This window comes from Nuphar pumila, chromosome 8 (assembly GCF_984573655.1).
Source record: "Nuphar pumila chromosome 8, dmNupPumi1.hap1.1, whole genome shotgun sequence".
Classification (NCBI taxonomy): Eukaryota; Viridiplantae; Streptophyta; class Magnoliopsida; order Nymphaeales; family Nymphaeaceae; genus Nuphar; species Nuphar pumila.
Window position 1 is genome coordinate 14,023,242 of NC_143256.1, and position 13,346 is coordinate 14,036,587.

General features: G+C 36.6%; 2 protein-coding genes across 2 annotated transcripts in view; one reads left to right on the plus strand and one right to left on the minus strand.

The window, feature by feature from the left end:
- Positions 1–13,346, plus strand: part of LOC149829650 (exocyst complex component EXO84B-like) — an 80,536-nt gene that overhangs the window by 26,688 nt on the left and 40,502 nt on the right. The window contains exon 4 of the mRNA XM_090016058.1: positions 625–1,134. Coding sequence (XP_089872184.1) covers positions 625–1,134 — 510 coding nt within the window. The remainder of the gene's footprint in view (positions 1–624; positions 1,135–13,346) is intronic.
- Positions 195–13,346, minus strand: part of LOC149829651 (actin-interacting protein 1-2-like) — a 100,760-nt gene continuing 87,608 nt past the window's right edge. The window contains exon 7 of the mRNA XM_090015218.1: positions 195–1,170. The gene's annotated coding sequence lies outside the window, so the exon portion shown is untranslated. The remainder of the gene's footprint in view (positions 1,171–13,346) is intronic.

Here is a 13,346-nt window from a genome sequence, read left to right on the forward strand (position 1 = left end):
TCTTTATTGGAGTAAGTTGATTTTTGTTGCAGTTTTACATCATCATTGTCACTTTTTGTTTTTTTGGGTTCTACTGAAATCTAATTTCCCATTGCCCTGTTGTAAGACAGCTAGTATTCTGAAAGTGTGAGAACTAATAATTTGACAGTCATGACAAGTAGTTAATTTTTTGAGTTATTGGTATTGCTTCTTAGTTTATAAAAGAGCAGAAATAATTTGCCTAGAATCATCAAGTTTTTTACACCTCATAATTGTGTTTATTTTACATGAGACTGGCTATCCCGTGAGTGGATTTATCAGTCAATATTTGACCCATGTATGTTCTGGTCAGACACTTTGAAGCTTGTTGTCTTTTCTCCTCCCTTTATGAGACTATTCATCATTTCCAACTTTCTCCTCTTCAGGTTTATTTATCCCTTCCGCTTGCTCCCTTAATTTTACTGAAACATATTGCTTAGAAATATTTGTGTTAAAATGACTGCTTGTGTTTACACTCAAACACCTTCTGTGTTTACGAGCATTCATGAATCTATAACTATGCCTCTTCTTTTAGTCTTTTGTATGTAGCAGCTATCCATGGTATTCTTGTCTATGCATTCTTGACCTTTTATTGTGTTCCTGCAGGATTTCTTTGAAGACGTGGCTCCACTGCTCAGCATGCAGTTAAACAATACAACATTAGAAGGGCTTTTTCAAGTATTTGAGTCATATGTGAACTTGCTAATAAATGCTTTGCCTGGATCCATAGAAGATGATGGAGAAGGATCTGGGAATAAAATCGTTAGAATGGCTGATACTGAGTCCCAACAAATAGCTTTATTAGCCAATGCTTCACTATTAGCTGATGAACTCCTCCCACGTGCTGCCATGAAGCTTGCTCCATCTTATCAGGCAAGTGCTAAGGATGATACACGGAGGAGAGCTTCTGAAAGGCAGAGCCGGCTTCCTGAACAGAGAGAATGGAAAAAGCGGCTGCAACGTTCTGTAGACAGATTGCGTGACAGTTTCTGTAGACAACATGCTCTTGATCTTATTTTCACAGAAGATGGCGACACTCATTTGAGTGCTGAACTGTATATCAGCTTGGATGGATATGTAGATGAGCCTGATTGGTCTCCATCTCCAATCTTTCAGGTAATTCTCAAATTCACATAGCTTCTGTAAATCTCCCTGCAACAGAACGTATAATGCATTTATTTTTTTCTTTTGAAAGTATGGAAAACATTTCATTAATATCTCATAAGAAACAGTCTACAAAGCAAAAGTCGGCAAGGAGTCGACTTTTAGATCATTTTACAGGTTCGGAAAAGATTTGTAGATTGGGTGAAGCCATTGTATAATTCATTAATTAATGCTCTTGATCATTCAGAATATGAAGAGTTAATTTCTTAGTATCTTGGTTACTTTTCTCCTTAAAGATCCATCTCATCAAAGATACACATGTTGAAGACAAAGCAGGCATTATGCAATCTACAGATCTCCTTTTCTTTGAATGATTTGAGAAGGTAAATTGCAGTAGTTTTACATTTTCTTTGGTTTTTTCTTTTTGAGGATACATGATGATGTAATATTTTTAGGATAAGGAGTGGCCAAAAATGTCAACTTTTCAGATGCCACATCTCTTTAACATTTTATGTAACATTTAAGACTGGAAGAGTGACAACAAGAAGGCAAAAAAGTTACACAAACCTATATGACAAGAAGAATCTGCATTCTGCAACCATGAAAAGAACCCCCTATTCTTTGACATCTGATGAAAATAAGCATCACTGTATCAGTTTCTCTGATTGCATAGCACGACATTGAAGAATGCCCATTATGTAATTTGTTTGTTTAATCATTTGCAGTATCATTTTTTATGCTTGGATTGTATCTATTTATTTCCATTCTAGTTATAATTTGCATAATCGTATCACCTTATACGCTGATAAAGTGCTCTATCCGTGTTTGTGGTGTATGTGGGGGAACCACATCAGAGGTCAATGGTTTTTGAAGAAGTTTTTTTATTCTTTCTCATGGAGTTTCTTGGATGATGCCCATAACCAAGTTAGGATGCTAGACCAGTTGACTAATGAATCAAGACCCTCACAAAATGTCCGGCTCTGTCATGGTTGGGACCTTAGATTTCCACAAGATATCCTCCACAATTTTAGATGTTTAACGCATAAATTCATGGTTTCAAAAAAATTGTCTTCATATGCAGCTAAATTACACTATTTGGCCATATGCTGGAAATCACAATGAGGCTTATTCAACTCTAATCAAAACATTTATAAATTTTGGATGAGTTGTAGTTTCACAACCCAAAACTTTACTGGTATGAAAATAGATACATATAGAAAAGTAAGAGAATTGGAAAGAATGAACCTAGCCTAACTCTTATTCTTTTCTCTGATGTTTGAACAAAATGCCAACATATCTAACATCTACTGCTTGAACCTTTTTACATTCCTTTTAGAAACTGCTGCTTTGGACTTTCTTTGATTCAGATCCCTTTCTCTGATAAGTTGTGTAAGGTGATCTGAGAGAAACCTTTGCTTTTACCATAGCTTTAAAGTCCAATGACTCTTGATTTGACCCGACATTGGTTGGTCCTTGACTTGGCCAAGTCATGACAATTTCATATTTTATATAAAATATGTAAACATATGTATATAGCATGATTGATATATATTGTATTACTAATATATCATATGCATAAATGTATATGAAGTAATAATGTAATATTTTTATATGTTTATTACATATTATATTATATATATGTAATAATACTATATAATATATATATACACATTATATATATATATATATATATAAAGAGAGAGAGAGAGATTACATTCTATATATAAATTATATGTATTGTACATGACACATAATATACATGTATGTGTTCAAGGATACACACACACATATATCTGTGGTTGTGTGGGTGGGGGGTTAATGTTTGCTACTCTCATGGGTAACCCCTAGTAAAAAACTGTAGTAATTTTTAATTTTTAATATTTTTTACACATCTAACCCTCCAGATCTGTCACACGGACTCGGCTAGGGAGGCGCTGCACCCGAGTCAACACGCCACGACACGGGTGCGGCTTCGGACACGGCTCGGACTCGGTCAACGCCGAATTGGACTCGATCAAAGAGTCGAGGCCGAGTCCGTCCTTGTTTTGGACTCGGTCAACGTTGACCGAGTCCAAAAATGTCTATTTGTATGGTGAAAAAACTAAAAAAAAAAGATTTTTTTTATATTTTGTATTTAAAAAAATATATAAAAAAGACTGTATATATATAAGACATTCGGATCATTGCATCATTTTCATATGCATTCATAATTTTTATAAACAATAAGTTAAATCACATTTGAGCATTCCAACGTGAAACACACGCACATACCTTATAAGTAATTTAGTTAGATATTCATGATGAATCATGATACATATGTGTGATATATTTACTCAGACAATCATTTGCAATGAAACTATTAGGCATAATGTATCATTCACCTAATAAGTAAAAACTAGTCATTTGTAGGCGTGATGTGTCATTCGCACATACGCTAACATAAGCGTCACAATCATAACTTCATATTAAGATCTAAAATCAATAAGGATCTGATTATCATATCTAAGTTCAATATATAATCATGCTATAATAGAAAAGCCAAATCTATAGATTCATAATTGACTATCTCAATCAACTCAGAAGATCATCACAATTCATCATAACATTTCATTTATTCATAATAAAGATTTACAAAATCTACGCCGGATTACCTGGTCTGGGAAATGCACAACCTCACAAGGAGTTACCGCCCTAGACGGATGGTCTGCTTGGTCTTGGACAATACGCTTCCTCACAGGAATATACCGTCTTCGCGGGCTACCCGCTCTTGAACAATGCACTTCCTCATAGAGACTTACTGCTCTAGCCGGATCACCTGATCTGGTCATGCACACCCTCACAGAGAATCCTTTGGGAACAGTTCCTCAACGGGTACCATATTCAGTGAAAACTATTGTGATACACGCATCAATACAATTGACCACTCTCAGGGTCGATAGCCATCAACACAGGCATAAGCATGTATATAATCAAAGCATCACACCATACATCACTTCATATGACATTAAAATTATAAAATCACACATTTAACCAATAAGGCTTCATGAACCAAAGTTTACTATTGAACTTAAACATTTATCGCATGCATTCATAATTTCATTTCACGTGGCATTTAAATCATATCATACATAAGCATATTATTCTACGCATCATATCATCGCCACAAAAAACATTTCCCTTCGTAAATTGAACCTCAAAGCATGTGTAATCAAAACATGAGTTCTATGATGCATACGTGAACATGCACATTTCATAACACGAAGCAACTAAACCTCAATATACATAACTCCTACGTAGTTCGAGATTTGTACACACGATAAAAGTCATATGCATTTTTCACCACATGAATCGATATATCACCTTAGATATAATTGTGTAAGGGTTAGTCAAAATCTCATTGACCATCCTACCGTACATCATACGCATATATTTCTCAAGCAAACAAGACATACAAGTTCAAAACAATTTATAACATTCGCATGTTTTCTTCTATACAAGAATAAATGAGTCCATCATATGATAAAACAATATATATAACATTCACAGTATGCATCGAACACGACTTATACATATTCATAGTAGTTATATGTGCACCATGTATCAAATTCATACAAACACACAAAGCAACATAGTATGCGCAAACCAAAGTATGATGACACACATTGCGTACATATTATACATTCATAAGTGCACAAGCATTCAAACCCACACACAGGTGTACCTACAACAAACACACTCCATATTCCGCTAACTACAATAATGACAAGCATGATCTCCGAACTACAATCACAAGAGTCCTAAATATTCACAACTAAGTGAAGTCTGTGAGCATAACTTGTATTTGTAATTCATTTAGATATTCAGTGCAACATACACAATTAGTGCCTTAACATGCTCTCTATAAGTTCAGTTAAGGTATCTTACCTTAATAATGTGAAGAACAATGAATCAAAACTCAAAAGATCGAGGAGTTTCGAAGTCTGCAAAGACCGCTACCCAAGCAATACAACGAACCCTTCTTGTGCGATCGCATATGCCAAAAACTCAAAAAATGCCAATTATAACAAGATTAACAAAAAATAGCAAATTACCCAATAAATCATTACCAAGAGCCAAATAACACACAAATACACTCCAATAATTTACCAACTCTATCAAAAATATATTTAAATATAATATATATATATAAATAGTGACTTATAGCCCAAAATAGTTCTATAAATGCAAATTATACCTTGATTGGCTTCAATGAATAAATGAATATGTAATAAATAAATAAATGAAATCAAAAAGCCAGAAACACATTTCTAATTTGGAGATAAAAAAATAAGTTATTTATTTATTAATAATCCTTAAAAATTACGAGTTTTGAAGGGGTATGAGTTGGGGTCGTTACAGGTTTGGTATCAGAGCCACCACAAAGACTTACGCTTTTATCATATTTTTAGTGTTAAATTTTTTATTTTTGGTATGTGAGCTCTGTCCGGAAGCATCAGCAAGTCGTGCCTCGTACTCCAGAGCAGTCTTCTTCACTGGTAAGGCTATTTAATATTTTTATTCAAAGCATGTGAACTCTGTATGATTGATTGCAATCATAGTTTAAATTTTCATTTGGTGTGAATTTAAAAGTCTTAGTGTGAATGGTTTTTATCATGAAATCTCTCTACTTCTGCCAATTGGCGGGAGCACCAGTGGAAGACGAAGCACCCCTGCGTGAATACATCTACGTAAGAGGGAAAATACGTGTCCAGGAACTCCTTCTGGAATACCTCCCAGGGAATCACGTCCATATCGGCTAACTTCACCCTTCGCAGGGTGTCCTACCACTTTTTGGCATCGCCCTTCAGACGGTACGTGCCAGAAGGTGTCTTCCTGTCCTCGGGGACATGTATGACATCAAACGCTCTCTCAATCTTCTCGACCCAGCTCTCGGCTGCCTCTGGGTCGGCCTTGCCTGCAAAAGTTGGCGGGTCTAACTTGAAGAACCTTTCGAAGGAAACACCGCCCACATTCGAAACAACGTCAACAGGAGGGTCACAGGCAGTTGCCTGCACAGCCTGCGCCGTTTTCATGGCCTATGCCGCCTGCAGTGCCTGAGCCGTCTGCGTTGCCTGAGCCGTCATGGTCTCGGTCAGGGTGTGAATGACTTTCATCATGAAATCTCTCTGCTCCTGCCAATTGGCGGGAGCACCAGTGGAAGACGAAGCACCCTTGCATAAATACAACATCTGCTACACACATATTTATCGCACAAAGTTAGACCCTTACCGATCCTATCCCCTTGGGGTTGATCACGAACAATTCATACAATCACACTAAGACTTTTAAATTCACACCAAATGAAAATTTAAACTATGATTGCAACAAATCATACAAAGTTCACATGCTTTGAATAAAAATATTAAATAGCCTTACCAGTGAAGAAGACTGCTCTGGAGTAAGAGGCACGACTTGCTGATGCTTCCGGACAGGGCTCACATACCAAAAATAAAAAATTTAACACTAAAAAGATGATTAAAGTGTAAGTCTTTGTGGTGGCTCTGATACCAAACCTGGAACGACCCCAACTCATACCCCTTGAAAATACCATTTTTTTTTTAAGTTGCGAAAATATTCCCAAAGATCCAGGGCATTTACAGTTCTATTCACAATTGGATAACCACACACCACAGTAGAGCTTACACTTATCATCTATACCAAACCAAACCACATTATTCATTTATTTGAAAGAAAGAATGTTTAAGTAATAATTGTAAAAGACATATCAGAGTTATTTAAACGACATAAAAGTAAATAATAAAAAAAAAACTGAGCCACGCTGTCCCTCTGTGAACCGTCTAGCAAGAATGTAATACTCGTAACTCTCCCAGGAGCCAGTCACTTCACTGATCGCCTGCGGCTGCGAAAAACCATAGAAGTAGGGTGTCAAAACCGAAATCCTGAGCAGAGGTTCCTCTAATGAAACAAATGAGCTAAAAAACATAGATAAGATTTCATGCAAAAATTTAGAAGAACGCAATTATGATAATTTCATAATTCAATTAAGCATTTATGCAACAAGGAGCATTTATTAAGCATGACGGAACATTTAAGCAATAACAATGATCACAATTTAAGTAAGACATTTAACAGACATTAGAGATTAAACATCATGCACCAACCAACATGTAACAATTAAGGGAACAGATAACATATGCATGACAGGAATATATATGATTTACGTGCAATGCTTGAACACATCATTATATTTCATTAAAGTTTTATTTTTTCATATGCATGCCCTATTAAATGCATATAATTTAAGTTTCTTTTTTTAATTACCATTGCCCGCGGGTACACCAAACGAGTAAAATCTCCGATGTCAAGTTAGGTTCTCAGGGTAGCTTTGGTTCCAAACTTAGCCCTCAACCGAAACAACCTTCGAAACATTAGACCACCTATCTAATGTCGGGAACACCCCACAACCACAAGTGTCATTTCGTTGGTATACCAAAACAACAACTGTGCACACCATTCCCAGGTAAAGTGGCAAACTCTCCCTAAAACTGGGGCCAGGAGAAAAAACCTCAATATCGGGTTTAGGAGACAAAAGTAAAGCCCACGGAGTTTTTGTATCCTCACAGTCTCTCCAAGACCGAATCTCTAAGATCTCCATTATCCAGATGGGAGATCCCAGAACGTATATTACACAGTTGTTAATTATTATTATTTTATTAAGAGCCAATTATTGAGTTTTACAATTCAACATACAAAAACAAAGGCAAAAACTCGCATCTACCCTTGCAAGAACCATCACGGGACTCCCGCCCGTGGAAAACACAGAGAACAGTGCAATTCAGAGTAAAATATTTATGTGATTTTTGTGATGCATTCAAAATTAATAACGGAGCAACCCACAGCCCGAGGCCACCCAATCCTAGATCATTCATTTCAATCATCTATGCACCATATGCAAAAACCATAACAATGTGCAATATACGCAATGATATTAACACAATTCCACATGCACGATCTTTCATACAAATTTAGGAATGTGCATGATCTTCCATGCTCATATGCATGTGTTCACCATCCCAGGTGCAAGTACTTCCTTTCACATTTATATGACAGATCTTTTAATATCAAAATTGCCAATTATCAAGCTAAGCACATAGTTGGGTTGAGCACATACTGTGGTATTCTTACATTGCAGAAACTGCACAAATTCATATATGTGTTAAGATGCAGAAAATGCACAGATTCAGAGTTTTGACATGGACCTTAACAAATAAAAATGTAATTTCTATCATGGATCCTCACAGAAATTTAATTTCTATTAACAAACTTATTACCTATGATCATTCAGCCATTGTATTTAACAATTCAGAAAGTATGCAGCTTAATCGACACATATTAACATTGAACTAACACCCTGTATATCCTGGACATGTTTATACACTGTCATGTGAAAGCCCAAAATTTCTTTGCGTATGCTATGGCTTGAGTGTGAACATTTCAGAACATAGGGTAGTATAACCGTGGAATCATACTCCGAACATGGAATAGTTTGAGTATTCAACTATCAAAATCAGCGATCTTTTAACAGGGAATAATTCAAAATATACTTGACGCCTTTTGTTCAGCCACTCTAAGGTAAAAAATCAAGAAACTATTATTAGATAGTAAAAATGTGTGGTATAGTATGGATGTAGTATCCCGCATTGGATTGCCACTAGCCCATGAACCATTCAGCAGGAAACTAGATAGGTAGTAGATACTGTAACCCCGCTTCAGTCGATCTAATGGGTGTCCCAATGTATTTAGGTGGAACCACACATGACTGCTCTCATGGCGGAGTTTGATATATTACTGATAGTACAAGCTACAAAAGTTGAACATTACAGTGGCAATACAAATTAAGCAACATATGTTCAAAGATCAAAAGATGCAGTCCCAGTTGAAAAAGATGAATTTTATCAATGGATAACAAGAAATAAGGATTTCCCAAGTCTAAGATATGTAACTAAACTGTTTTATTTCCCTATACATGATCAACAAGCTCAAGTTTAGACAGCAAGCTGGAAATTTCAAAACCATGAGACCTCTAGTTGCTATCTCGAACATCAAACACTATTATAACGAGAAAGTCGTGTGAGGGTTCCTAAGCATGATTGATGGTGGAAAAGCAATAAATAAAGCATATTCAAAAGTATACATTAATGAAGTACTGCTGTTGCAGGTAGAAACACACTGGCTTTAAAAATATAGAATCTTGTCAAGCTTCAGTTTGAGAAAAAACCATCAAACTTATACAAAATTTGAAGTTTGTTGTATCATATAAATACAACAGTATAATTCTAGAACCATCTATGAGATTAAAAATACTAGATGAGGTTATATAGTTTAGTCTATATGTATATTAATACCCACAGTTTAGGTTATATATAAAAAAACCACCACCACAACAACAACAACAACAACAACAACAACAACAACAACTACGCCTTCATCCCAAAACAATTGAGGTCAGCGATATGAACCAAAAAAGAAAATCATTCTGGGTCTTCCACATGAATCCTTCTCCTCCAATCATTTCTATCCTATGCCATGTCCTTGGTGAGGTTCAAAGCATTCATATCCTTTCCTATCACCTCCATCCATGTCTTCCTAGGCCTACCCCGACCTCTTTTAACTAATATATTTTCCCATTTCTCCATCCTTCTAACTGGAGCATCATTAGGCCTTCGCCGAATATGTCCAAACCACCGTAAACGAGTCTCTCTCATCTTATTTTCAATGGGTGCAACACCTACCTTCTTACGTGTCTCCTCGTTCCGAATCTTATCTTTTATTGTATTTCCACACATCCATCTCTGCATACGCATCTCAGCTACACTCATTTTTTGAATATGATGTCTCTTGGCAGCCCAACATTCCGTACCATATAGTAAAGCGGGCCTAATAGTCGTCCTATAAAACTTTCCCTTCAACCGCAATGACATTCTACGATCGCACAACACTCCAGTTGCACTTTTCCATTTCATTCACCCAATCTTTATCCTATGATTTACATCTCCATCAATTTCTCCATACTTTTGAATGATAGATCCCAAATATTTGAAACAATCATCCACCGATATTTCTTGCTCACCAAGCTTTACTACACTCCCATCATTACTTCGTTGCTTACTAAACCGACATTCCATGTATTCTGTCTTACTCTTACTCAACTTAAAACCTCTTGCTTCCAATGTCTGTCTCCATAATTCTAACTTAGCATTAACCCCAGCTCTAGACTCATCAATCAAAACAATATTATCAGCAAACAACATACACCACGACACATTTTCTTGAATTGATCTCTTTAGCTTATCCATCACTATAACAAATAGGAGAGGGCTTAGAGCAGATCCTTGATGTAACCCTACCGTTATAGGAAAATTGGTTGTCACCCCTCCACAAGTGCGGACATTGGTTACTACTCCTTCATACATATCCTTAATTATACTAATGTACTTGAGAGAAACACCTTTCTTCATCATTGTCCACCAGAGATCGTCCCTAGGTACTCTATCGTATGCCTTCTCCAAATCAATAAAAACCATATGCAAATCTTTTTTCCTCTCTCTATTTCTCTCAATAAGTTGTCTAAGAAGATGCATAGCTTCTATAGTTGATCTTCCACCATAGGGATATGACCCCATTTAAAACAAAATTCCATAACTACATCTAATTAAACCTCTTTTGGTGTCGTTTCACACATAAGAGCACGAATATGCATAAATTTTTTTATAGTTTCAATACCGATCTCCCCAAAACCGATATGTGTTAAATGAGAAAACAAAAACTCTGTACATGGCACGCTTGTTGAACCCAGATTCTACCCTTTTATTTTTAACTCACTCGAATGGGCTGAGCAGTTTCTTATATGATACTTGAGACAAGCACTCCACTGAACCATAGAAAAACCCATAGTAGAATAAAAAATTTCAAACAAAAACTTTTCCAACAGCAACACAGTGCATGCTTGACATCGATACATATGCAAAAACACATAAACCCTACATCAGTACTCACGCAAGACACAGAGAACCCCCTGTAATCCGAAAACAAAAATTTCTCTTTTTTTTTTCTGTAGCGTCAGCCACAAAGAAAACCACGACCAAGAAACTCGATTTGGGTTTCCTTGGTAGTCTAAATCATGCAAGAAAACCCCACCCATAATCAATACATTACTCAAATCACAAGAGGGAACCCGTACCTCAGATCGGCAATCAGAGACTGCTGTCGCGAAAGGAGGGTCGACCGACACTGGTGCTACTGCTGCCGCGCGCGAAAATGAGGGAGAAGAGAACGAGAGTCAGAGGGTGTGAAGTAGAGGGAGACGAGAGCAGAGGTGGGGAGGAAGAGCACGGGAGGCCCTTTGTAGAAAGGGGGTCTCCCGAAAAGGAAGGAGTTTACCTTCCATCTTCCGGCGGCCGCTTACACCCCCTCCCCCCTTTTGCGATTTTGGGGTTTTCTTCTGTGTTAGGGTTCATTCAGAACCCTAACTCTTTATTTTTATCGGGCAACCCATATCGGGTTGCCTTTGAGTTTTTATCTCTTTTTTTTCATTTGTTTCACAGGGCACGGTCCGGGTCTAAGACCGAGGTCCAGGTCCAACCGGGGTTTTGGGCCCGCACCACCCATGCGATATGGATCCATGGGTTGGATCCGAATGGATCCCTTAATATAATTACGTCCATTTATATATATATATATATATTTTCCACTTATTTTCTTTTTCTTAAATGTATATATAAGATATTATACTTAAATAAGTAAATATCTTGGATCCAGAATGTGGATCCTAGGCTTATTTACGTATTTTATCTACAAAAAAATTTCTAATTAATTCCCCAAAAAATGCGGTTATTACACTACTATAGTCTCTTGTCCCCATTATGGGACAAATTATCTATTCTCAAACCTAAATGGGAAGGTTGGACAATAAAAATAAGGCAAAAACTAATTGAGAAGGAGAATCTTTTCTTGTTTGTGCTTAGGCCTGAGTTTGAGCAAGTGAGATCCTCTCTTCTCCATAAAACCACCTCGCCTCTTATTAGTGAGACACTTGTCGAAGTATGCCATGAGGAAAAAAGACTCGACATGAACAAGGCAAGTGAAGAAGTTCTTGCTCTGTCAAGACCTGACAATAATGTGAGGTCATGTAGCCCTCTTCATTTCGAGAAAAGGTATAATGGAGGTGGAAGGAAGATTATTTACCACCATTGCAATGAATCGAGGCACATGAAACCAGAATGCTCTAAACTCAAACAAAAGGTGATCTCGATGAGTGAAAACACTTCCAAAAAAGAGGAAACAAGCAAAAGAGGAAGCGATGTTAAGGACTTGTCAATCACTTAATTGGTGGAGGCTCTTCAACATCCAAAGGCCACTCTATCTACTTTCAATGTCACTGTGTCAATCTTCTTCCCCTCTTGGATCTTGGATTCAGAAGCCTCGTTTTCCATGACACCAAATGAGTCTACTTTATGATTGTACAAATTCATATTTCTCATGTGTTTCTACCGTCGATGAAACCTCTTTAAATGTCAAAAGTATAAGAAATTTAAAGATTTTTTTAAAGAATTCAATTTTTTTGGTGTCAAATGTTACTCATTCCAAAACTAAACTTAAATCTTTTCTCGGTTTCTCAAATGTCGGATTATGGGTGTGAGGTCTTCTCATATAAGGCTTGTTGGGTGCAGATAGGGAAGCTGATTGGGCAAGACCATAGAAGGAGATCTCTAGATTCTCTACTATATGGACTTTCTTGATCTCCCAAAAGAATCTTTTTGTAACTATGCCCAATAAATAGACTTAGTTCTTTGGCATAAAAGATTAGGTTACCCAAGTATCTCCAAATTGTCACTTTTTCCTTTTTTGCAAAAATATTATAAGGCAAAATATTTTGTTTGCAATGATTGTATACTTGAAAAAATGAAGATGCTTCCTTTTGGATCTAGAACTTTTGTGTCAAATGAACCTTTTGAATTGGTGCATTCGGATGTGTGGTGACGGATTTTTGTTACGTCAAAAGGAGGCAAAAAGAGGATTCTTGTATTATGTTACTTTTATAGATGATTATAGTACATATACTCTATGTAATCAAAAGTGCTAGGCGGTGGACCCCTAAGAATCCTAGGCGGGACTAGGCGGATTAGTCGGTACCTTGATTAAGAAATAAAAAAATATAAAAAATA